General features: G+C 52.5%; 1 protein-coding gene across 6 annotated transcripts; it reads right to left on the reverse strand.

Moving 5' to 3' along the window:
• Positions 1-1,102: 1,102 nt before the first annotated feature.
• On the reverse strand, positions 1,103-20,662 carry RAB3IL1 (RAB3A interacting protein like 1). Of its 6 annotated transcripts, none has more exons than XM_040608521.1 (12): positions 20,224-20,659; positions 17,654-17,705; positions 14,906-15,140; positions 14,317-14,412; positions 12,679-12,756; positions 11,906-12,121; positions 8,356-8,484; positions 8,141-8,253; positions 7,226-7,249; positions 5,268-5,367; positions 4,171-4,237; positions 1,103-3,761 (listed from the first exon to the last, which is right to left on the reverse strand). In XM_040608521.1, the coding sequence occupies exons 1-12, from the start codon at positions 20,339-20,341 to the stop codon at positions 3,679-3,681; spliced, it is 1,311 nt and encodes a 436-aa protein (XP_040464455.1). In that variant the 5' UTR covers positions 20,342-20,659; the 3' UTR covers positions 1,103-3,678. The 6 variants fall into 6 exon arrangements, with proteins under 6 accessions (XP_040464455.1, XP_040464458.1, XP_040464456.1 ...); XM_040608524.1 differs by lacking the exon at positions 20,224-20,659 and adding an exon at positions 19,099-19,228; XM_040608522.1 differs by lacking the exon at positions 7,226-7,249 and having other exon boundaries at positions 20,224-20,662.
• Between the last annotated feature and the right edge of the window lie 4,018 nt (positions 20,663-24,680).

Genomic DNA, 24,680 nt, shown 5'->3' on the forward strand with positions numbered 1-24,680 from the left:
TTTTAGTGAAACCAGAGCAACCCAACTTCCCAGCCTGAAGAGTCTGGAGCTGCTGCTGCAGGGCAGGCACAGCGTGTGCCTGCAGCCCACGGGCATCTCTCCCTTGCGCTCACCTCTGCTGCGGCACGGAGAGCTGCATATGGGCTGGAGCCCAGGGAACCCAGCCACAATCCTATAAAGCATGAGAAAAAGACTACAGCAGCTGGATCTACCTTTGGACAAGAAAAGACAACTTTTTCCAAGTCAAGTTGCAGCTAAAAGCAGGGGAATTACCTGAACAGCAGGAGCAAGCTCAGGCCCCGGTGCCACTACAGCGCACACTCACCAGCTCCTGCCCAAAGCCCCAGGCCCCCGTGCAGCCAGGGAAGAGCTGCTGAAGGAGCCCATGGTCCAGTCTCCAGGGAGGAGAGACATTCACTCTACACACGGGTCTGCTGGGAATGGCAGTTTCCAAAAAGTTCCCACCACAGTTCTGCCTCCTCCTGCCTACAGGAAAAGCAGGAGATGGCTCAGTTCCCCAAGGAAGAACCTCCTCGAGTTAACCAGCCTCTGACAGTCAGCACATCCACGTAATGCCCCAAGCCACTCAGCTGAAGCAGACCACAGCTGAGCAGGCTGAGACCTTAGTGTCCCTTAGCAAGAACCACAGTGGCCTTGTCACAAGTGTCCCCCGTGAGGGTGGTGGGACAGTGGCCCAGGCTGCCCAGAGCAGCTGTGGGTGCCCCATCCCTGGCAGTGCTCAGGGCCAGGCTGGACGGGGCTGGGAGCAGCCTGGGCTGGTGGGGGGTGTCCCTGCCCCTGGCAGGGGGGTGGACTAGATGATCCTTAAGGTCCCTTCCAATGCAACCGTTCTGTGAAGAAATACCTGTACAAAACCACTGGTTGCTACCAAAATACTATCGCTTAGTCCCTTGGTGAAGCCCGGGCGCAGCCAGCTACAGGGGCATCAGGAGCAGAGTGAAGAAAAGCATTAAAACCCCAGTCCCTTGGGTCTCACGGCGGCAAGAGAAGCACAAAGCACAACACCAGCCAGACGCGACTCTTCTCTTGGCTACCGAGCACACGTGCCCCAACCAACCCAACCCTAGAACTGCAACCAGACTTTTTTTAAAGAGGTTAATAGCAAATGTTTATTTTCCTTTATGAAAGAGCAGGGTGCAACCATCCCGCTGTTAACGGAGTGACTTCGTATTAACTTACAAATTGTTCTGCTTTGTTTCAAATGTAAGACCACCTCATACAATGCATTTCTCTAGTTCCTTTCATCTCAAAGTGCTTTACAAAGTGACACTGGGGGGAGGGGGAAATCCCACAAACCAAAGCATCTTCTACATAGGGAGATCATCTCATTCTCAGTGCTGCAACACAGCCACGTCTGTTGTGCAATGTAGCAGCTAATGGCACAGGACACATAGAGATCAAAAGGCCAGGGAGAACATGTACAAGAAGCTGCCATTGCATAGAATTTACCCGAGCTAAAATCTGCAGCTGGGGGAAGACATTTCTGTTTTCTTCCCTGGAAAAGCTGATGTCAAATTGCCACAAGTCTGCAGATACCACCATAAGACAGGCAGGTTCACCACTAGCTCAAGACCCAGCCAGACTCTTACCCAGAGATGTTTTTTCCAGGCTTTTACTCCACATTTGAAACACATCCCTTTGGTGAAGAGCAGCAGACGTACACAGCCATCTAGCTAGGGTGGGCAGCATGAGCTGGGTCACTCAGCTGCAGGAAGCAAAAGCAGAAGTGGGGTGTTAGCAGGGACCGGGAGGTCAGCCCTTTGAGCTGCAGGTGGATTCAGAGCTAGTATGTATTGCCAGGAACGTGCTCTCCCAGCTCTGGGGGTGTCAGCTCCGGTTTCACATAGCTACTAAGCCTTGGCACACACCACCATCTGCCAGCATAGCTCTAAGGAAAGGAGTACCCTGAGGAGCAACTCAGCAGCATACTGCGAGTGTGCTCAGTGACAGGAAAGCTTGTGCTCACGGGTGTCTTCTGCAGGAAGGTTTTCTCGTATCTGCTGTGAAGCTGTCCTCGCATCAGAATCCAAGCCAAAACTTCTGCCTTCCCTGTCTATTCCTCCCTCCCCTGGACACAGCAGCTCAGTTATTTTTCTTCCACTGAAGACAGAGTTCCTACTGTAGCATCTCTTGGGAGAGGATGAAACTTCATGGAGCTGAGGATGGTGATCTGGTTTCTGGGCACTAACGTGCTAAGGTGAGTTATGATGAAGGCAGAGGGACTGGGTAACATGCCAGTCAAGAGCGCAGAAACACCACATGAGATGAAAACCCCAGGGTGGGCGGTGGCTAAGCCAATTCCACAGTCACTGCAAAAAAGGCTAAATTGGCTACAAAACACTGTCATGGCTTTAACACAGCTCTGTGCAGACAAGCCTGGGTCCAAGCTCAAGCTGTAGCGGGCCTCAGTGTGCCAACAGCTTTGGCAACATCCCTCCCAGCACAGAGGGGCACACAGGGACCGCAGCTACATCCCTCACGCACGCAGACATGGCTCAGATTTCCTCACCAGGGAGGGTAGCCCAGAAGCTGGGTTTTCCAGCGGACATGCATCTCTAGGTCTGATGCAATACCGGGGAGGAAATCTCTGGGCCACTGCCCAGCTGGGCACGCTACTTCTGGAGACATGAAGAACCCAGCCTGGGACCATGGTTTCTATCTAAACAGCGGGAACAGCACTGCGCAAAGCTCCCTCAGAGCAGGAACAGCTCCGAGGCATGTCTGTGGGTAAGGCTCGTATCTAAGAGCACCATGGGCGACCTCTGCGCCAAGGACTGTCACAGGGCACCACCCGTCAAGGTCTGCATCTGTGACAACTGCAGTGGATTCTCCAGACCAGGAGAGCACATCCTGCACCGACTGCAGCCAGGCTGCGGCCAACTGTGAGCAATGCAGTTGCCCTGCTCGCTTTCTTCTGCCCAAGGCCCCAGGTGCACGGCTCTGGCCTCTGCTCCGGCTGTTCCCCCTGCCTGGATCACCCCGTGCCAAATCGCAAGCTAAAAGCGGAAACAAATCCCTCTTTGTGACTCGGTTGGCAGAAAGCTTTTCTTGCAGGCTCCTTTAAAAGGAGCAAGGAAGTCCTTTGAAACAGACTGTTCACGGCTCTCCATAAGATTATTGCGTGCTGCTGGCATTTGCAGGGCTGTTAGGGGGGGAAGTGGTCAGCAGGTGCACGGCTGGGCACAGCACCTTCCACCCCAAAGAACGAGTGGAACAGATGGACAGACAGCCAGCATCTGTCCTGAAAGGCTTGCTTACAAAGAAGGTCCAGGACTCCTGCCCTGCACAGGGCTGGCCTCAGACTACGCCAAAGCAGACTGCATATAAAAACAAAAGTTAAAAAAAAAAAAAAAATGGATATACACTGCATATAGGAGACTCCATAGAGGACAGTCTATAGGCAGCCACCACGGAGCAGCCGGGGCCAGCCCAGCTCCGAGCAGGTAGCTTGGCAGCTGCATTCCAGTCACAGTTGGAGAAGCGGGACAGCTGAAGGTGGAACTTGTGCTTCTTGCTCCTTGATCAGCTTCAGGCAGAAGGAGGGTGGGGAAGGAGTAAGGCCCATCGCAGGAGAGGTGCTGCGTTCATCTGTCTGGCAGACCACGTTTGACAAGCCATTCATACGGGAGCAGCTTCCTTCCGTGCTCAGGCCACTGCTCACATCTCACTGGGATAAAACCCAAGTTTGGCCAGAGACATCTCCCTCCGGAGCCGCATGACCTCCCAGTACATGAGCTCCACTGTAAAGCAAAACGGGTGTGGGGAAGAGCAGGAAGAAAAAAAACACCAAAATATCAGTAAGCAAGGCAGAGCTGGACACCACCGCATCCTACGCTGTGTTCCCAGTGCAGCCCAGCCAGGGTCACCCCCAAGTGAGGGAAGCAGATGTGCTGGAGGGTCCAGCAGGACAGGCCCATCAGGTCACCCCCTACCAGCACCACCCCAGGACAAAGCTCCCAGCAAAGAATAGATGCATCTATTCCTCCCGCCCATGCCTTTCTTTTGTCATTTAATTGTTTCTCAATAACTCAGGGAGTTCAGGGTACCCCAAGCTGGCCTCATTCTTGTGACACTGAATAGGACCTCTTAACCCCTCCCAGGGGCCCATAGAAGGCAGCCCCACCACAGCCCGTTACTGTCCCCTCTTACCGTCCTGCCTCACCAAGCCCTGCTGGATATAGCGAATGTATGTGAAGAAGTTGCACACGGCTGTGATCTGAGGGAGAGAGGGGGGAAAACAAAACAAAATAAAACAAGTCAGTTACAGAACTGCTTTGCCTGTCAAGAGGCTTGCATAGCACCCAGCAGGAGACCTCTTGGTGTTGAGCACCTGAGAAATAGTACCACATACCATCAGATGGAAAGAGATAGGAAGAAAGCTGGTTTATAATAAAAAAATAATAATCAAAATTCTGGACAGCTGCAATCCCATCCCAAGACACCACGCTGTCCATATGACACACTGTGGAAGAACTCCAGTCTACTACACATTTGAGACATAAGTAATCACTAAATATGGCAGCAAAGTCCATGATCTTCCTTCAAAGAGCACTGTTTGCTGACTAAATGAAAATCTTTGGAGTTAAAGGTTTGTGCAGGAAGTGTATGTGCAGGGAGGTAGGAGTGTTCATGACACATCAGGGTACTTGGGTGCAAGTGACAAAAATTAGTCAACTTAAGTCCATACACAAAACCAACTTTTTGTCTCAGAAACAGTCACATGCTGTAGGATCAGCTCTTCTGATATGCAGCTCAGGAAAGAATAAACTTCTAAAATACTCCATTGAATTAGAGCCCCACCAGCAACATTAACAAATCATTCACCTTCTCCCTTCCCTCCAAAGAAAGGACAGCTTGTTCTCATAACTATTTGAGTCACTGATCTGTACTGGAACAGTAACAAGGGCCAGCATTTGAAAAGCAGAAAATTACTGTGTTCTACAAAGGAGAACTAAAAAAAAATAATAATAAAGCAAAACAATCGAAGCCTTGTACTGAATCAAACCATGGAAAGCGAACAGCCTGAAGACAGTTGCCTGAAGGGACAGGAGGCAGAGCACTGGAGCATGAGGCAGGGCTGCAGACCTGTACCCTAGTCACTGACCAAGAGCCACCGCAACCTCAGGAACAAACTCCAGCCCCACAGGTCTTCATCAGTTTGAGGGCTGACCCTCAAGAGCTCCTCCATCTCAGGGCTTGGAACAATTTTGGAGGGTTGAGGCACCCTGGGAAGGTGAAGGACTCACCCTGGCCCTGCAGGATGGTGAAATGTAGTAGTAATTCCCAGAATCTCCCAGCATGATGCGGTGCTTGCAGGTCCTGGGAAGGCCACTCAGAGCACATTTCCTGCAGGCAAAGGAAAAAACACTTCAGCCTTCAACAAACCAGTGGCACAGCAGAGCACAGCAACTCACCAACCTCAAGACTATCCCCAAGTGGGAGCTCAGAAGCCAGACCTGAGTCAGTCACCATGAAGCTGAAGAAACCATGGCTGGCACGAGCCTTTTGCTCCCAGAAAGGTTCCAAAACAGCAAATTTAGGAGACCTTAGGCTAAATATCTGGAACCATCAATTATTCCATGCCGAAGCAAACCAAGGCCGTACCCTTTTCCAGGCAGACAGCCCAACACAAAACCACAGAAATTAAAGAGGTGAGGCTGAAGCGGAGTGTAACGAATGTCATCTGGTCTCAGCACATCTCCTCCATGTTCCAGGCAAGGATTTTGCTGAAGAACTTCTGCTCAGGTGTATCTGCTTTCCTGATGGGATGCAAACATGCTGGCTGGGGACTAAACCTGGTCTCAAAACAAGTAAATCCAGCATTTGAGCAGAATTTGCTCATGCTGAAGACTGAAAACAAGCCACACTGCAGCCTTTATGCTAGGCTCCTATTAATTAATTTGAGTCTGATCAAAGCTACTCTAGTGGAAGCCACATGGAGTAACTTTGTACTGACTTCAGCGGAATTTGGGTAAGTCTTGCAGCTCCTAAGAACAAGCCGATCCCTTCTTGTGTAGACAGGGAATAAGCTCGGCTTCACAACTGTAAGACTGCAGACCAAGTGAAGAAAATAGTCTTTTCAAGACAGCTCAGCTCCCCAGGGAGACCACCAAAAGATGTAATCAGCAAGGGTGCTGATTTTTTTTTTGACATTTCCTTCCGTTATTTGCGGGACAAACTGTTCCCAGCACCAGCCAGTTGCCCTTCCTTCATCACCACTTAAAGCAGTAAAGCAGAATTTTCTGATGCCTAGTCATCACCACGTTCCCCAGAGACTTAGTGCCTGCATAGTGGGAAGAGGGACATCACTCCCCAGCCACAAAACACTGCTCTGTGGGCCATGCAAGATGACAGCACGCAGGAGGCAGATGTTTCAGAGGGCTGAGCATGTCTCTGTGCTTGCTTTCCACCGCTGCCAAGGCAAGTCCTAGCTAAGGGTGGAAGCGCGGGCTGTAAACGTTCAGAGGCCACGAGCAGCAGTCGTTGACCAAATACTAACACAACTTAAGGAGATTAAATTCTCAGAAGGTGCAAGATGACCAATAACTCTGTAAACAAGGCATTTTAAGAGGCCCTATGTTTGAGCATTGCAGCAGACTGGCAAAGTGCCTCCTGTTGGTCACCCTTGGCTCGGCTGGTCCCACTCGCCGTAACCCCAGCTGTCACAGCTGTAGCTGGAAGTAACCTAAATCACAACATTTAGGCACCTGCCCTCCAGCACTCTACACACCCCAGGGGCATTTTGCTGTGCATGCCAGCATGAAAGTCAGTTGTCCTAAGCACCTGGCCAGCATTTTGCTCTGATGATGTACAAGCAATGTCACACACCAACCAACTCGGTCCCTGCCTGTCCAGGCTCCTCGAACTGTTGCACTGAAGTCTGTACAATAGGGTACAGACCAGTAGGTCTGGTAGGTCCCAGCTTGGGCAGGGACCCCAACTTTCTCCTTTCTGGTCCACAGCACATCCAAAGTTGCCTTAAAAATCAGTGGTTTGCATCTGGGAAACAAAGGGGAACAAGCAACTCTTGGGTCCTTTATTGTCAATAGCAAAATTCCTGCCCATCCTGCTTGGGTGGAAATTGAACAGGGTTAAAAAGTTAGCGTAGTTTAGCTCTAGCCTCAAAGCTGCTAAATCGCACTAAGTTAGTAACTTGTTAATGGATTAGAGATCTTTGATCACTAACTAAAAAATAAACACTTACGTTACAATTTGTGACCGGAACCCACTGTGAAGACACAAAAAAAAAAAAAAAAAAATATCAAAAGGAAACCAGTAAAGATAAACACAGGATGGGTTGTTCTTGGAACAGACCTGACACATACTCATGGAATAATCTGCCTGAGATAAAAGGTAGGAAACCTGCACGCAAGCAGCATTTACTGTTAGAAGAACACCTTTGCTTAGGAGGTGCTCTGCTGGACGGAACAAAGACCAAGAGCCCTGACCAAACGTAAATGCAATAGCTGAATAAAATCCCCTAATTTCATCCGGAATATCATGTTACTCTTGCTAGTGCTCCTATTCTTTGAGGCAATCTCAAGTTGTCTGTCACATCCGATACAGTCACACAAGCTCTGCAGCAAACATAGCCCCAATTCTGATGGCAAGGTTACAGCATTAGGTGGGGAAGATGAACGCAACAAGAGCAGATCTCTTCTGACCGAGGCTCAAACCTGCCTGATGTACCAGCAAGGTCAGGAGTGCAAGGTGAGCTCAAACCTCACCACAAGATGCAAGAACATGAGATAATGCAGCTCTGACTCAATCCTTTCACCCTAAGTTATGCACAAACACACCTTCGAGAACATTAAACGAATTGCTGCCTTACGGGGGGAAAAAAAACCCAAATCCTCTTCCAAGCCAAGGGCACTAATGCATCACTAGGTTATTCCCCAAAACAGCCAGCTACAGTGCATCAGCTAAGCAGAGATAATTCCCCTTGTCATGCAAAGAGTCGAGCTAAACTACCACTGGTTGTAGGCTAGGAGAACACTCCGCTGAGCCCTTTGAACCGCTCACCTCAGCTGACTGAGCGAGGCCTGGCCAAACTCCACCAGACAGTACAAAAAGACCAGCAGCAAGGAGAGGACAAGGGAGCACAAGCACAGTTCCTTACTTTGGCCCACCACACTCCTCTGCTGACACGTTCACCACAGGCAATGTCTGGGAAGCAACCGGCTCAATGGTGAGGGTGTTCTGCTCCACAGCCACGCGCACCAGCTCCGACAGCTGCAGCAAAAAGAAACGAGTGCAGATACAGACGTGCAAAGGTCACCTCCGTAAAGGTGCTGCCAGACTGCAGAGTCTTGGTCCTCCTTTTCCAGCACTCACCTCCTGCTTCGTGAAGTCCAGGCAAGGTCCTACATCTTCACGGTAAATTCTGTCCAGGAAGGAGCAGGATTTATCCAAGGTTGGAGATTCCTTCCAGGCCTGGAACTCAGCAAATAAAATGGAGTCGACCTGCAGAAAGTGTCCAAGAGGAGCGGGAAGAGGGAAGGTAGGTGGAGGGAGAGGTACCGTATCAGAAGGTATCTGTTACTATGCAGGTAACCTAAATACAAAACATTTGCTTTGGTATCGGGAAGGGCTCAGACATCACAGAAATGTCTGAGGGAAGGTGGCTTGCCCTGGGGACCGTTCATCTCTCGCCCATCAGCCGTTCAGCACCAGACTGACACAGCCATACTGGGCTTATTCTGCCAGAAACCTGCAGGCACCTCCCTATCCCATCTTCCTCCAGGACAGGGCAGCACCTCCGCTGCAGGAAAGCCATCACACAACCACCAAACAGACCAAGTGCCCACTCAGCCCACAGCATGAATGACGAGAACAGCTGAAGGGCAAAGCACAGTGCCAATGCACCCAGGGCACAGGAGGCAGAACCCTTCTGTAAGAAAAGGATTACTGCAGAAAAGGATGAATTGGTAAAAGCTATTAATTAACAGCCATCAGCAGGACTACACTCAGTGAGCCCAAGTATGAGCTCACAGGGTACGCCAGCCCTTTAAAAGACCACTCCAAGCCCAGAACTCTGGGGTCGGGGGAGTCGTAGAAGTTAATGGGAACACTGGGCAGCCATACAGGCTCGCAGAGGCAAGCCAAGTGTAGGAAAGGAGGTCTCCCAAAGGGAACTCAAGGAGTAGGAATAGCTTTCCTCATTCTAATGTCTGTTCATTGCCTTTTACAGCTGGGCTCGCAAGCGTTATCACCGCTCAGCAGCACGGGACCCAGGACAGAGTTTGCTCCCACCCCTTGAACCAGCATGAAGGCTGCCCCCGGCCATCCCTGTCTGGCTGAAAATACTTCAGTCCTGGAGGCTCTCTGGGACCTGAGATTTAAACCCCAGATGGATCATTAGCCGAACCACCAACCCAACTGACAGGGCATCTTAATCCTTTCACCCTAAGTTATGCACAAACACATCTTCAGAGAATAAACAAATTGCTGCCTACATAAAAGGTCAGCAAATCCTGTTAAAGCTGCTGAAAGGAAAAACAAACTAAAGAAACTGCTCAGCAACACAAAGAACATGAGTGAATGAACAGAGCTGAAAAAGTCTGGGTTCTAGCACGCTCCCTCTGCGATATGGAGACTGCTCACCTGGTACCAGGAGACAGCTTCAGAGCCATAAGATGGAAAAACAAAAACAAAGGAAAAAAAAAAAAAAGAAGGAAAAAAAAAAGGACATTAGCATAAAAGGAAGCTAGAACTGAAAGGCTGGAAGTGTGAGAGGTAACGGGTCCCACCTGTCCCCAGGTTACCTGCCGCAAGGAGGAGGAAGCATCTGCCCCCAGGACTTGCCAGCCTGGTTCGTAGGTGAGGTGGATAGCCTTCCCGGGGATGATACAAAGGAGCAGAGAGAGGAGAGCGGGTAACCCAGACTTGGAGGGCAGAGGAAGAGACAGACAGTGAAGGAAAAGCTTTAGAAAGGCAAGAAAGGGAGGTAAAAAACATGAGACAAAACAGAAGTTACAAAGAAAGGCTCAAGTCCTCCCTTCCAGGGAACGAAGCATGCTGCTCAAGACATCACAGGGCCACAAGCCACACTTCTGACCTCAGGCTGACGTGCAAAAAGGCAACAGAAATTCTGTCATTCTTAGGCCTATTTTAAGACCGGGCACATCTTTTCCATACAGCACCAAGCACCAACTCTCTGAACGCCAGGTTCCCTTTTATCACCTCTCACATAGGCCACTGAGGAATTCGAGAGACAGAAACTAACAAGTTCACTAAAAACCACCCCATCCTCGATATATAAAATTATCAGTCACTTTGGAAGCTGCAGACCTGGGATTTTAAACCCCAGGATATCTGCACTACATGGAAGTTGCCTGCAAGAAGAAATGACAGGTCCCAATATCCAACAAGCAAGTTGCTTACAAGAGCCAGCATTTCTTTAAAGGTCGCCAACATGAGCTTTGTCGAGACTGAGCCAAGAACAGCAAAATGAACTACCCAGTAGGTAAAAGTTATCTCTGCTTACCAGAGGCAGAGGGCAACTTCTGCCAGTGGTTCACCGAACTGGACATTCGGTTTGGAGCTCCTCTGCTTTAACTGGAGGAATGGTTAGCACTGGGAGAGGTCACAAGCCCTTAAAAAGATAAAAACCTTTTTCTTCTCAGCCCTCAAGCAGATTCTAGCTGACTGCATTTGACTCCAGCTTCCAGTGTATCTGGCCTGTTATCTGCTTGACCACGAGAGATCAGTGCAACAGGCCTTCACAGTTACTGAACTGATTTTTTCCTTTGGCTTCCCTTCTGACATAGCCTTTTCCTCTCTGCCTGTGAACAGAGTTAAAGATCTTCATCTCTTGTTGCTATTGCTGCCTCAAGGCAATGGCTACAGCCACTGCTGCCCGAAGCATTTCATCTAAACTCCAGCAACAAGAGCACTGCGCAGAAGCTGGCAAGGCACGGTCACCGAATCCACTGCCAAAAGCAAATGTTACTAGTGTTGCCAGCACGGTCCTGTTTGGCAAGAGGATTAATTTCACGAGTGGCCCTTCTGCAGACGTTCTCACTCAAGCCAAGTGACCAGGTGCCTTCTTGTTCCCTCACCAATTCTTCATGACAGAGGCTGCGGCTCCCAAAATAATCACTATTACCCCACCATATTCTCACCCATTTTCATTCTTCCTGACCCAGTGTCATAAGCTGCCTCCTTTCTGCTCCCCAGACAGCTGTGTACACATGTGGCTAGTGGAAAGTTCCCAGGAGGAAAGGTCCTGTTAGCCAGAAGGAGCGTTACTTACACCCATGGTCACGGCAGGGGGGGGACTATTAAAGGATCTCCAAAGGGAATTAAACAGAGTTTGTTTAAAAGCTATTCACAAACGCTTTGTGCACTTCTCTCCCCAGTTTCTTCCAGTGAGGAAGGAATTAAATATAATTAATTGAATACACGCTTTGCAAAGAAGAGGAAGAACAGTGACATGCCCAAGAACCGAGAACAAGTGACAGAGACTACAAGTTGATGGAGGTGTCCTGGTGTCCAAGCCAAACTAGGCAGAGAGAAGAAACAACCACAAATCATGCCAGAACAGGTAGTGGACTCAGCTGCCAAGATGCAGCAAAATGACTGACTTCTGCTCAGCAACTCCTGACATATCCACTCCCAGATCTGTCTGTGCCTTCCAGGGATCCCATCCCTCAGCTGCTTCCTCTAGCAGCTGTCCTGACGCAGCCTTTAACATCCTTCCCAGAAGAGGAAATCTCTGCAAACGGAAACCCTCCAGAGCCTGTCTCAGCACAAATTTAGGGAACAAGCCACATTCTGCACAAACAGCTTTTCCCAACACTGAAACCACAAAGCTCTCCAGGAAGCCCGAGTCAGAAGCCGCAGGGCTCCCCCAGCACAGTGGCAGCGAGTGGCCCTCACCCACCTCTCTGCGCTCATGACTGACTGGCTCTGGAGTCACGTTCTGGCTGGCAGCCGAGACCATTGCACTGCTGGTGCTTTTATTTCGCCCGTGGCCCTTCCTGAAGACAGCTTTGGAAGGGCTCTGGAGCTGAGGGTGCAGCTCCCGGTTTGGAGAGGAAGGTGTAGATGTGATCACCAGCGTCTTCAGAGCCGTTACCTCTGCCTGCAGCATGTCGATCTGAGGAGAGAAGGCAAGAGTCAACTGCACCTCCAGCACTGCTGAGCTTGAGCTTGCTGCACCCCACCAAACGCTAAAGCCACAGGGAACCAGCTACGAGCCCACAAAGACATGAAGCCTTCACCCCATTATCCCAAATGCCCACCATCACCCAAAATTTTACACAGGGCTCAGCAGCAGCTGTTTGGGAACCCATCCCTGTGCTCCTCAGTTTGAGTGTATTTTGCCCCAGGCTCTCTCCAGACCTAATAACCCAGAAGAAACTTCTGTCCTCAAGAAGGAACCAGCTGAGCAGCAGCCTTGCCAGGAAATTCCCACCACCCAGCCCCCTGCTCTACCTTCCCCACCACTGCAGCAATCAAACAGCGTATCATTTCTCTGTGGTTCCCCCTCACGCAGTGTGAGCTGGAGAGCAAACAGAGCAAAAGCAGCATCTCAGAGAGACCGAGATGCAGCACTTTACTCCCCTCCAGCCATCAAGCAGCACCACGGCCGGGCTGGGCAGGGACGGCACCGACCTAGCACAGAGATCAAGTCCCAGAGAGTGCAGTTCTCACCTTCCCCCGTGCCTCCCTCAGCTGCTTCTCTGACGCCGCCTGTTTAGTGTTTGCTTCTCTCACCATCTTGTGCGCTTCCTGGACCAGAGAGAATTTTAGTCTCTGCTGCAAGCCCAATTCATAAAGCCACCAGGGCAGGCCAAAGCTCGGCCGCATCGCAGGCTCTGGGCAAGCAAGCAGAGGGACAGACACCACTGCCACATTTGAGGGTTTTACTCTGTCAGCTGTGAAGAACCTGCCCCCAGAATTTCCCAGAGCAGGCTCAGTGCCAGAGCCTGGAGTGCCTGCTCCTTCTAGGAGTGTAGCTGGCTAAATTAAAGAGTTCAGCTGGCTGAGTCCAAGGTCATCTCTTTCACTGATACGGGCTGCTGTGACGAAAGCTAGAAGCAGGGGCCTGCCCTTCCTCGCCCTTGGGAATTGCTTTAAAGCTGAGGCTTTAGCACTAGCACCCACACACGTGACATCACAGCTGCGCAGCACCCGCATCTGCACCCCGTCCAACCCCTCTGCGACTGACCTTGCCTCAGACTCACTCGCTTGGCTTCCTGACTCGATCTCAGGCCCGCACTGTCACTGCAGACTTGCTGTCTGGTCACTGGGCTGTTTTCTGTCCCTGAATGCCATCTGTGGCACTGATCCTGATCCAGACTGGCCGCTCCATGTCTTGGCTCCTCACTGGCAAGGTCACTGCTCTTGCCGGGCTTGTTATCGCACTTTGCTCCCACTTCCCTGGCGGAGCAGCCACCCTCACTGCTCGGGGCATGGCTGCAACGCAGCAGGAGCTGTAGCTCACGTGGGACCACACGGCAGAGGCTAGCTTAAAAGCTTTTTCCACAGGAGGAGGGGAGCAGTGCGAATCTCAGCTGGGGCATCCCTTCAGCCACTGCCTAGAAGTGGTCTGTCCAAGGCCACTAAAGGAAGGGGATGGCCCTCAGCTACGTTATCTTTTAAGTTCACCCTGAGCCCAGGCAGCCGTTATCTCCAGGAGAGGGATGCTCTTTTGGCCCTCACACACAGCACCAGCCTGTGTTTCAAGGGTACAGATAGGCTCTGGCTTTCCTCACTGCCCAGTCAGATCCAGACATTAGAGCTGCTAGTAAATGGGATTTTGCCAGGATAGAGCTTGGCAAGGGTTACGTTACAAAAGAAACAACCAACAGGCCTTCTGAACACACTGCAGCAGAGTATATGAGGACACCCTGCTTGTTCCCACTCCCAGCGAGGGCTGACACGAGCCAGGGAATCATCTGTATTACACAGCAGCTGCTGTCCAGACTCCAGGGCAGGCACAGGAGAGGGACAGGGAGCTATGCTTAGCTCCAGCTACAGGCACCCCCCCCATCTGTTTTGGCTATCAGATGTACAGACCCAGAACTACTGTGCTCTTTATGCCACCCCACAGCTGCTAGAAGGGGAAAGAAATGCATGCAAATGCTCCCCAGGAGCAGCTACATGCCCCTCTGCCTTGAGGCTCTGCCTGCAGCACTGCCCAGCTCTGCTTCTCCAAGTGGGAAAGAACAACAGAGGAAAGGAGGAAACTGTGGGAGGAGATGGATGGAAGTTCAGGGAAAGATTGTCTTAAAGGAGTCGGACATAAGCTTAGCTTAAGAAATGATGGGAAAAGGAAGAGGGTGGTACTTCAAATAGGCTAGCTGTTAACTCCTCTAGTTCCTGCTCCAGTTGTTCTCTGACTTTTGACAATCTCTCGCATTCTTTGTCCTTCAGCTTCAGCTCCTGTTGAGGAAATGGAGGGATGTGTGAGTTCACGGTGGGCCCCAGCAGTGCTGACGCCTGCCCCCACCTGTCTACCACAATCCTTCCTCCCCACCACAGGCCCAAGACTGCTGTATCTAAGCTCCATAGCACACTCTGTGCGACCAAAGGCATCCCTCCACAAGTTGCAGCAGGCTTTCCAGGCTGGAACTGCTCATGTGCCATTTCCAAGGAGACTCCATAGCAAGCACTGCCTGCCTCAAGCTGCTTTCTGCCGCAGGTTTCCAGGACTAATTTGGATGTCAGCATAGAGGCTTTGGGTCAGCCTACCGACTGATGTCTTGTCCAAAGCACTTTATGGCCCCCTCAACCAAACCTCTCTTCTTCTGCCTGCTCCAGACTGCATCGCAGCCACATTCAGACCCTGCTCCCCTTGGCATCACCTCTAGGAAAACCCTCGCTGCTCAAATCTGTGCTACCATCCTCGAGTGTTCTCACAAACTCTGGGCCTTACCTTCTGCGCTTTGTGCAGCTCTTCCTTCAGGAATTCAGACCCCTTTTCGCGGATCTCCACCGAGGAGCTGCGTAGACGCGACACATTGAGCTGCTCAGTGGACTGGGTCTCATCCACACCTCCAGCATCCTGCCACCCGGCCTCTGGCTCCTCCTTGCTGCCTTTGGACGGCATTAGTGGCTTCCAGTGTCCCACAGCTGGTTGCTTCTGACTGTCTTCCTCAAAACTGGCCTGGCTGTGGGGTACCAGCACAGTGAAACTTTACATGTGGCTAATTCCAGCCTTCCTCCAACACAATACACCCACCTGCAGCCTCCGACAGGCACTGAAGGAAGGCAAGGAGGGTGACAGCGTATGAAGAGGGCAGCAGCAGCTGCACCAGCCCCTTCACTCTGCACACAGGCACTGCCTTCCTGCTGAAGTGCTTCACCCGTTTGGCATGAACTGTTTCCAGCAACAGGAGAGGAGGTGACGGTTCAAAATAAAAACCTTGGGGGAAATCTCCACTCCTATCCTGGGATCTTTAAGAGTAACACCAAATCCAGGTTGAGATGCCCAGCCTGCGCTCCTTTTAAGAAGGGCTGGTTTCTCAACAGCGAGTACTCCCTCACAGACAATTCTGGACACACAAAACTTAGTAGGCAAAGCAATGCTATTAGTAACTTCTGATTGGGTTTTTATTTTTTTTAACCCTTCTCAACCAGCACATCCCAAACACTATTAACTCAGGATAAAGCAGAACTATGGACAGCTGCTCCAGGAACTTCATGCTCACCTGCTTTCAGAGAGAAACAGACTGCAGCTGGCTTGTTTAGGACTCCAGTTTACACCCAGTAGACCTAAGTTCAGAGACACTGCTTCCCCAACTGAAGGAGAGTAGCAAGAAAAAGCGAGTACAGCTGTCCCATTCCCCAGCAATATACAGATCCTAATCCCCTCCACCGCCAACCCAGCCTTCCTCTCCTCCAACCCTGCTTCAGAGGGGAAGGATCCATTTTTAACCTACTGGTTTCCCACCAAAGTCCTCCACAGAGCTGTATGACAGTGTATTTCCATTGAGCTGAGACGAAGCCCTGTTTTTTAGTTCCAGTGGCTGGCAAGTACGGATGTCCTAGAAAGAGGAGACCAGAAGAGCCACCCAGGACGCTGTTCCCCAGTGCTCAGTAGGACTTTGTCAGCTGTCAGCAGACTAACAGAGACCCTGGAAGAGGCTGATGAATTTAGTAGTACGCTTTGCAGCTGCTGGGGTCTTTTGAGAGGAACACGTAGGCTTGAGTGCCTGCGTGACAGGGCACGACAATCATAGCGCTGCCTAGAGCACGTGCATCGCCCCTTCTTCATGCACTGAACTGTCCTCACGTGGTCACTTGCCATTTGAAGTCAGCGGGAGCACGACCAAGCCTCTCACACATGGAAGCTTTCTATCATGTCCAGCCACTCAGCAGGACACACACACGCTGCATGACAGATTAACCTGCTGCCAGTTATCTCCAGATCACAAGCCTCAGCTGAGCTGTGGTGCTGTCCTCCATGCACAGCACCAACCGCTCCTGGCTACTGCTTCCTGCCCACTACTTTCTCCTGCAGAGAAACAATCACCTTCTTTTGCTTAGGTTCACATTCTCTTCTTCCCTCCTCCCAGTCTCTGTATTTTCCTCTCTTGAATTTGCCCTGCCTCCTGTATTCCAGCCAGGCCACACTCTTCCCCCTCGCTCTGACTTCAGTCCCATACTGGGCTTATCTCCTCAGGCACGTGCAGCTCAACTGAGCCTTGTTCACCCCCATCTCAACACAAAAGGCAGTCAAACCATGAGACCCGAGTACTGACAGGCCTTTTTCCTCCTAGGCTATGTCCCCTGGCAGCAGCGTGGTGCTACCACCTTTCCTACTCAAATTGTTCCCTTTCTGCCCATCCTGCCCCCACTTCAAGCTATTCAGGACAACAGTTGTCCATAGCCATCTTCCAAAGAAGGAAAGCAGCAGCAGCTACCAGCTAATGCAGCTCAGGTGCCACAAGAAAGCATGTGGAAAAGCACACGGGGAAAACTCTCTGAACCCTCAGAAGACAGGAGGGAGCACAGGATCACCCCTGCTGCCATTCCATGCCAACTGGACAGTATTTGGACTACAGAACTGCGGGAGGCAGGCATGAAGTGGGTATCACAGATTTTGTTGACCTCTTTGTTGAACAAAAACAAGTGAAAGCACCAGAAGGACGGTCACACAGCAGTGCTAAGGAGGCAGGAAAGGACAGAAACTAACTAGCACCCATTGTCTTCCCCTGGTTTTACTGAACATTCACTGGGAAGATCTAGAAAAGGAGGCTCACCCTGGTGATACTACTACATTTGGAAGTGTGGAAAATAACATAAAAGGGTGTGTTGGGGAAAGGGCAAGAAAAGGAAATTAGTTTTGGCCAGAGGAAAAAGGACAGATAATGCCTCCAAGCAAAGAGCACCCTGAGCTATTCAGCATGCGGCACTGCATGACAAAAAGCAATATGCACAGACATGGAGGGATACACCTGACTGAGGGAGCCACAAACGGAACTCCTGGGCTGGCAGGCAACTACAGTGTGAGGTGCGAGAGAGCAAGTGTGAACTACGTGGTGTGCAGAGCGTACAGTGCCTGCTGCATCCAGTCAGGCTGCTCTGTTGGCCCGTTGGGTTGATCAGGGGCAAGGCAGAACTGCACAGAAGAAATAAAACTGTTTAGAAAGGTCAAGACTAGCTAACACGGATCACTTACCTAAACAGTGACATCGCTAACAGGATGAGGAGGTCTCCAAAGGCTCCAAACACTATGGAAGGGGAGAAGGATCAAGCAAGAGAATTACCCGTTAAAGAAAGGTGCAGACTTAACGAGACCGATTCATCCCAGACTTCAGGGGAGGTTCTCTGCAACGGATTTGCCATGGGGCATGTGAAGCATGCCAAACAGAGAGGTCTGTTCAACAGTTAAACCGCTTCTCAGGTGGCACAGCGGAAGCCCTCCCTGCTGTGGACTTTTGAGATGAGGGTAAGCTGCAGAGAGCACCTCCCTCCAGGTACTCCTGCATTAGACAGCAAGCATGCCAGGAGGGATCCAGCCAGTCCCAGCAGCTCCAGCTTCGGTGAGCAGAGCGAAACAAAAATCAGAGCATAGAGCAAAAGCTAGAGTCAAACCCAAGCAGCTAGTGGGGAAAAAAAAAAATAAAAAAAGAAAAGCAGCAAGGAAAAGGGCCATTTCACCAGTCCACTAAACTAGTGAGACAGCCAACGTAACCCATAAATAACAGGAAGAAAAACACAGCGTTGTTTCTTTATAACTCTCATGTTCTCAGACGAAAGATGTTTGTCTTGGGAGACAGGTAACCCAGTGTATTTCCATGCGCTGTGGAAGAAAGCGGGAGGACACGGAGGAACAAAACAGTGCCACCCACGCTCCGTCATGCCAAGGGACCTAAATTCCTCTCCTGAAAAATCCTCCCATCTTCCAGGACGCAGCAGCACACCCGCCACGCCGCGCACACGGGATCTCCCCGGGATCCCCCCGGGATCCCGGGCTGCGGGGGCTCCTGCCCAGCCCAGCCCCATCTCCAGCATCCAGCCGGGGGCTTGGAAAACACCCTCAGGGACCAAAGCCCCACCGCAGGCACTTGCTGGCCGTCCTTCCCGGAAAAACCTGCTGTATCCCAAAGGTCCCACACTGACAGGGGAAATGCAAACTTAAACAAGGGGGAAAATAAAATAAAATATAAAAAAAAAGCACCAAAGCTCAGAAGGTTCTGAAGTTGCTTTCTGTCGAAAAAGCAAAAAAATGTGCAGGCTCCGCACTTTCTCCAGCGGGCCCCACGCTCCTGCAGCGCTGATCCCACGCGGGTATTTCCCGTCGGAAGAGCCGGGGGGTCCCCCCGGCCCTGCGCAGCGGCGCCCGCTCTCCCCCGGGGGTCCCGCAGCCCCGCCACCCCCGCGCCTCCGGGCAAACCCACGGCGCCGCGTTGCCGCAGCGGCCGGTGCCCCCGCCGTGCCCTCCCGCCCCAGGGCCCCCCCGGTCCCGGTCCCGGTCCCGCCCCGAGCCTCGGCCGCAGGCAGCTCGACACGCCGCGTACCGGCCCCCGCCCCGCCGGTCCCGGCCCTGCCTGCCGGGAGGGGTAGGCCCGGCCTCCCCCCGCCAGCCCGCAGCGCCCCCCGCCCGCGGGGTCCCGGACCTACCCCCGCCGCATGCCGGGTCCCACCGGCGCCGCCGCTGCTCACGGCGGGGCAGTGCCCGCCGCCCCCATGGCCAGAGCCGGAGCCGAGCCCGGCGCTGCGGCCCCGCCTGAGGGACGCGCTCCCGCCGCCGGGGGGAGTGGGGGGGCCGCGGGGCACCACGTGATCCCGGCGCGGCTCGTGCGGCAGGGGGCGCGCCTGCGCGCGGCGGCGGGGCCGGGGGGAGCGGCGGGGCCGGCAGCGGGCAGCCGGGGGGCGCGGGGGTCCGGCAGCCCCACCGGGGCAGGTGTCCCGTCCCCTGAGCCACCAGGTGCAGCGGCTTCCTCAGCCACCTCGTGCTTTCCCTTGAGCTGCGCCTGCCCCGGCAGGAGATCCCACCGGCGATCCCGCCAGCCTCCTCTCCGGTAAAGATCCAGGGTCGTTCCCAGAGCTGTGATCCCACGGAAGAGTTTGCAAGCCCAGTGGAAGACCCAGGGCACAAATGCAAACCTCGGACCCGTCCATGTCCCGATGCGGGGCTCCCGACTCAGGATCCTGAGATCCCACCACGTGCCCGGGGAGGACAGGCCTGTGGTCATTAGTGGTGAGGCGGTGGTGGGACTGGATCAGGGATCTTTAAACTCAGGGTTCAGGGAAAGCACTGGGCTTTCCATACCCTCACGTGAATAAGACAGTCGGTCTTGTTACTGAGCTTCGACCTTTGGATGCTGTGGCTCCCGTTTTCAGCCAGCTCATCCTCCCAGGTGCTGTCTCCAGGAGGCTGCGGGAGCAGGGCAGCGTTCCCAGCAGATAAGAGCAGTCATGTGGCTGCCCGGATCTGCATCCTCTGCAAAGCAGTGGGAACACACCATTCTCCCTCCTGCGTCACCACCCGTGCCTGCAGGAGCCCCTCTGTCCAGGGGGTGCACAGCACGTTGTCCCCATCCCTGGGACCACGTCTGCCTGCTGGGAACAAAACAGGCAAAGCACTCCTGCTGTTACCCCAATCTCACAGCAGATCCCACAACCACCTCTGCATTGACAGCACTGCAATTTTGGTGACATGGGACCAAGAACCATCCTCACAGGTCACCCTCAGAGTGTGTTTTCCAGATTGGTCCTTCCCTCACATTTCCCATCACATCCTACCTTGCCATTGCCCTGGGCTCTCCTCCGGGCAGCGGTATCCCCTCCGAGCCTTTGCACCCCGGGGCAGCTCCCCTCCTGGTCTCAGCTGCAGGCAAGTTAGCCATGGGGATCCTTCCATCCATTGCAGAGCACCGCTGCAGATGCCACATGGGGAGCAATTCTCTGTCCCAGCTTCTGCTAGGTGTCCGTGTCATCTACAGCCCTGCCCTGCCTCATGGCCAGGACCCACAGTGACAGCAGGGGCCAACCCCATGCTCTGAAGTCCTGGAGCGAATTGTTTGAAAGATTTCTGTCGATGGTTGCAACCTTTGTTATCTTCAGGGAACTTTTGGGAGGAGGGGAAAGATCTTCAGCTTCGCACGGCAGCACCAGAAGTAATTAGTCTTTGTACTTATTAACTCCCAAGGCCTGGCTGGCAGGGACAGAGGGTCCTCAGATTAGAAAGGCAGAACCGCTTCCAGGATCCAGCAAAGGCAGGAAGAATGAGAACTGATAGAGCAGATAGGAAGCGTTAAGAGGGGATGTGCTGGAGATGCTGAATCCCAGCCAGTTGCAAAAACAACTTGTCACGAGGTGAGAGCGGCATGTGCTCCCCCTCATGCCCCCCCCGAAAGACAGGCAGGGCTATTGAGGGAGCCTGGACAGACCTGAGATTTCTCCCTGACCAGATGAATGGGCTGGCCCAGCAGAACAACGCTCGCTCCCAAGCTGGGGTTATCATGCAAGCTGCCTCCAGGCAGGAAAAACTGCTTCCTTCCCCGTGCCCTCTGCACAAGGCTAGCTGTCCCTAGGCTGTGTTGTGAAGAGTCCCAAAGTGTCCACGTCAGCAGCTGGTGAGACACAGACCCATCTCCCACCTCTGCTTTAAAGAGAAAACAAACCACCAGCCAGCCTTAAAGTCTCAGTGCAGTTGGAAGCTCTAACCCAGCGCCTTCGTCTCACACCATGGAAGCACCTTGCTCTCTCCCGCATCATTTCCCACTTACATTTCATGGAAGCTGAAAACATCACTGACCTCTGGGTAACATAGTGTCATAAAATCCACTTTGCCTCCTGCAAGTCTCCCAGCATGGCATATACCTGTTGTGAAGGCTCTGACATGGTACCTCTGCATTGCCACAGGCTTTTTTAGTCACACTTTCCCCCCCCATATCTTCCCCACTTCCACTGCCTTTGCTCCATCACTTGTACCCACTCAACCTCCCCGCCAACCCTCCTGCAGACCCACCTTGGCAAGCTACTGACCTCCCTGACTCTTCCCCTTCTGCTTCTCATTGTCCCACCTCCTCCAGGCAAAGAAGCATCTTGCTAATGCTTTGTCTTCTTGAGTCAGGTCCCTTGCTCCCCACAAATCTTTCACAAAGCAAAGGACCCTCCCAGTCCTTCCTCTGGGTCTCTCAGGTGCAGGGATACACTTGTGGCACCCAAGTGGGTGGACTCCAGCCTGAACACCTCCCCCGGCAGCCCGAGCAGACCCCTGTCACTCCTGGAGTCCCTCCACACCATTCCCCAGTGACGTCCTCTCAGTCCAGGCTGTGTGGAGCAGACACAAATGCACATGTACCGACCGACTGGGGGACACCAGAGCAAAGCAGAGACTCCCATTTAGTGGGAACTGCGATGGTGGTCCTAACTGCCTCCTGTAGACAGCAAGCTCTCTGCATCAGCCTGGTCCCTCATATTCCCTCCCAGAATGCCCGTGTCTTCCTCTGAATGAGTCATAAATGAAGAGCAGGACTCAAAATCCTGAGTTTGGTTCAAACAAGGCGCAAGACCACCCTGCAGAGCAAAAGCAGCTCTCAGCTAGGACACCCTGCCCAGCAGAGATGCTTCCTGGTCATGGGAGAGGGCTCCAGCCTCCTCTGGGCTGCCTTGTCTGCTCATGGGTTCAGATCCTACTACAATATTAAAAAAAAAAAAAAAAGGGAAAAAAAGAAAAAAAAAGAAAAACACAGATGCGGGCTGGGAAGGGAATGAGGAACAGGGATTATCTCAGAGCTTGGAAAGGAGGACTACACTCCTGAAGCAGCAAACCCAGTCCAGATGTTATTGCTATGAAAATGAGAATGAAAACAAATGGCCTAAAACTCCAGGCTCCATCCATCCCCTCGCCCCCCTCCCTTGGCCGGCTGTGCAGCATGCTCGCTCAGCTGGCTGGAAGGGCTTCAGCAAGGGTCCTCTGTGATCTCTGGGTCTAAGATCTCTGGTTTCATAGAAGGGATCTGCCTTGATCACCCAACAAAGTGCAGGCCCTGTTCCAGGGCAACAGGGTGAAAAGGAGACTGCAAAAGCGTAATGCTCAGCTCCTGAGAGCCAGAAGGGCACAGGGGCTAGCCTGGGGCAGCAGGGCTGTGTGGCTCCGATGGGTGCTGCTAGGAGCAGTCACATCACAGCACTGAGCAGATAGAGAGCAACCTCACGCTCAGCAGCATCCTTTGAAGGTAGGGTTCAGCCTGAATCCAGGGGGAGAGATGCCAGATGGAAAAGGAAGAAGAGCAGCTGGGAAACTCAGAGTGAATTGGGGACTGCCGGTCAGCTTTTTAGGAAGATCTTCCTTTCCACTGGCTGATTTGGTCACTGTGTATCCAAACCAGAAACTTCTAAGTTTCTAAGCAAGTTACGCCCTCCCTATGTCAGAACAGCACATAGTCCTTGAAGAAAGAAATTACCAGACTGAGCTCGAGTGGGGGACAGGCAGCACCCTTCGCATGTCCCCAGCTCTCAGAGCCCCCCCAGGATGGTGCAGAGTTAGTGAGGAATTCTGCAACGTAAAGGGAAGAAGTATGGGGGTCCTCAAAAAAGGACTGAGGGTTGCTGTATCCTCTTCAAACACTCACGGACAGCTCAAACCTCAGAGGGAATCCTGTCTGTGCAAAAGAGCACCTCCTCAGATACTTTCCACATTTGTGGGGTTTTTTTTTTAATTACATCAGATTCCAGGGAAGACCACCAGTTTGAGAGCCACCCCTGATGCCAGCTGCTTCGTTGTCTATCTCAGCACTAAAACTAGAGAAGGGAAAGGGATTTCACCAAGCTTTTGGACCCATGGTGTCCTTCTCAGAAAAGCACTTCTTATTCTCTGGGAGACAGCAAGGAGGGCACCGAGCCTTTCCCAGAGAGCTGCAGCTAACTCGGCACAGAGGGTGGCCCTTTGGGGCTCCCAAGGCGGGGATTCACTTCCCATCACGGTAAGCCAACCTCTACATCTGTAAAATGGAGAAAATGAGAATGATTCCAGTGCTGTGAGACTGAAGATGGATTTCACCACCTCCGTGCTTCCTCCTCTGCTCCTGTGCAAGGCAGGCTTTCAGACCGGCATCTTCCTCAAGTCCTGCGAACACTGAAGCCACAGGGGAGGTGAAAAAAGATCCAAGCAGCGATGCCAGGCTGGTAGCCCCTCAGTTATTTACTTTCATATTAAATTCCACAAATATTTCATGCTGTCCCAACAGCAGCTCTGCACCACGCGAGCTGCCAGCTGAGCTGCTCTCAGAGGAGGGCAGCAGAGTCCCCCAGATGCCAGCACACCCTTCCACAAAGGGCAGGACATCTGAGGTTTTCATGTTAAGAGTCCCCCCCCAAAGAGACCCAAACCACTCCCAACAGCTTCCTAACCTGAACCATTTTTGTCCCCTTGCCACGTGTGGGGATGAGGACTCAGGCACTGAGACCCTCAGGAACTGCCTCAGCCTGCCTGTCCACTAATTCCTTCTCTCTGGATACCTCCCGCAAGGGGAGGACCAAACCGTGGAACAGTGCTGTCGCATGGACCATGTTGCCTTCAGAGAGGGTCTGCCCAGTGCTCTCCCAGCTCCTACCCCCATTCACATAGCTTTTTGATGTTTCAAGACATTATCATGATCTCAAGTCACTTGGAGACCCTGTCCCAACCCCATGCTCCTGGGCAATGAAAGGCCCCTTCGGGAGCAGCCGAGACCTTAGGTACAAAGTTTCAGGGACCGCACAGCAAGTCCAGCCCTGTAACGGAGCAGATAACACAGTCAGTATATCTCCGAGGGACAACGCTGGCCTAGAGCCTCCAAAAATCCAGAGCACACTTCTGAAGTTGGGCCCAGGTGGTGACACAGGGCTGTGGCTTGGCTCAAGACCAGCTCCCTGTCTCCAGGTCATGGAATGTTGTAGCAGCTCAGCGAGAGCTGCCTGGAGGAAATACAGGTGTTTAGGGGACAGATGTTATTACCTGGGCAACAGAAACAACTTCCCAACAGAATGAGCAGAAAGGAGGTGGAAGGACATGGAGATCCTCCTGAAGAGCCGTGGGCTACATGAAGTCCTGTGCCTATGGGCCCAGGGTGGCTACCCAGGAGCCTGCTGACAGTGAAGGATGCACACCACAGCAGGACCGATTTGGTAAGAAAGGATCTTGATTCCCAGCCTCATGGAAGGGGAATGTCTTAAAGACCTGGCAGGAGAGATTGCAGGAGATGGTGGAAAAG

This window comes from Falco naumanni, chromosome 10 (assembly GCF_017639655.2).
Source record: "Falco naumanni isolate bFalNau1 chromosome 10, bFalNau1.pat, whole genome shotgun sequence".
In the NCBI taxonomy this organism is placed as follows: domain Eukaryota; kingdom Metazoa; phylum Chordata; class Aves; order Falconiformes; family Falconidae; genus Falco; species Falco naumanni.

What these genes read in the sequence shown, in the direction of transcription:
- RAB3IL1 (XM_040608521.1), bottom strand. Translation starts at nt 20,341, where the DNA reads ATGGAAGGATCCCCATGGCTAACTTGCCTGCAGCTGAGACCAGGAGGG. An exon ending in TCAGTCATGAGCGCAGAGAG is followed by an intron (nt 8,485 to 11,905) that starts GTGGGTGAGGGC and finishes CACTTTCTGCAG; the next exon opens with GTCGACTCCATTTTATTTGC. An exon ending in CACCATCCTGCAGGGCCAGG is followed by an intron (nt 4,238 to 5,267) that starts GTGAGTCCTTCA and finishes TCTCTCCCTCAG; the next exon opens with ATCACAGCCGTGTGCAACTT.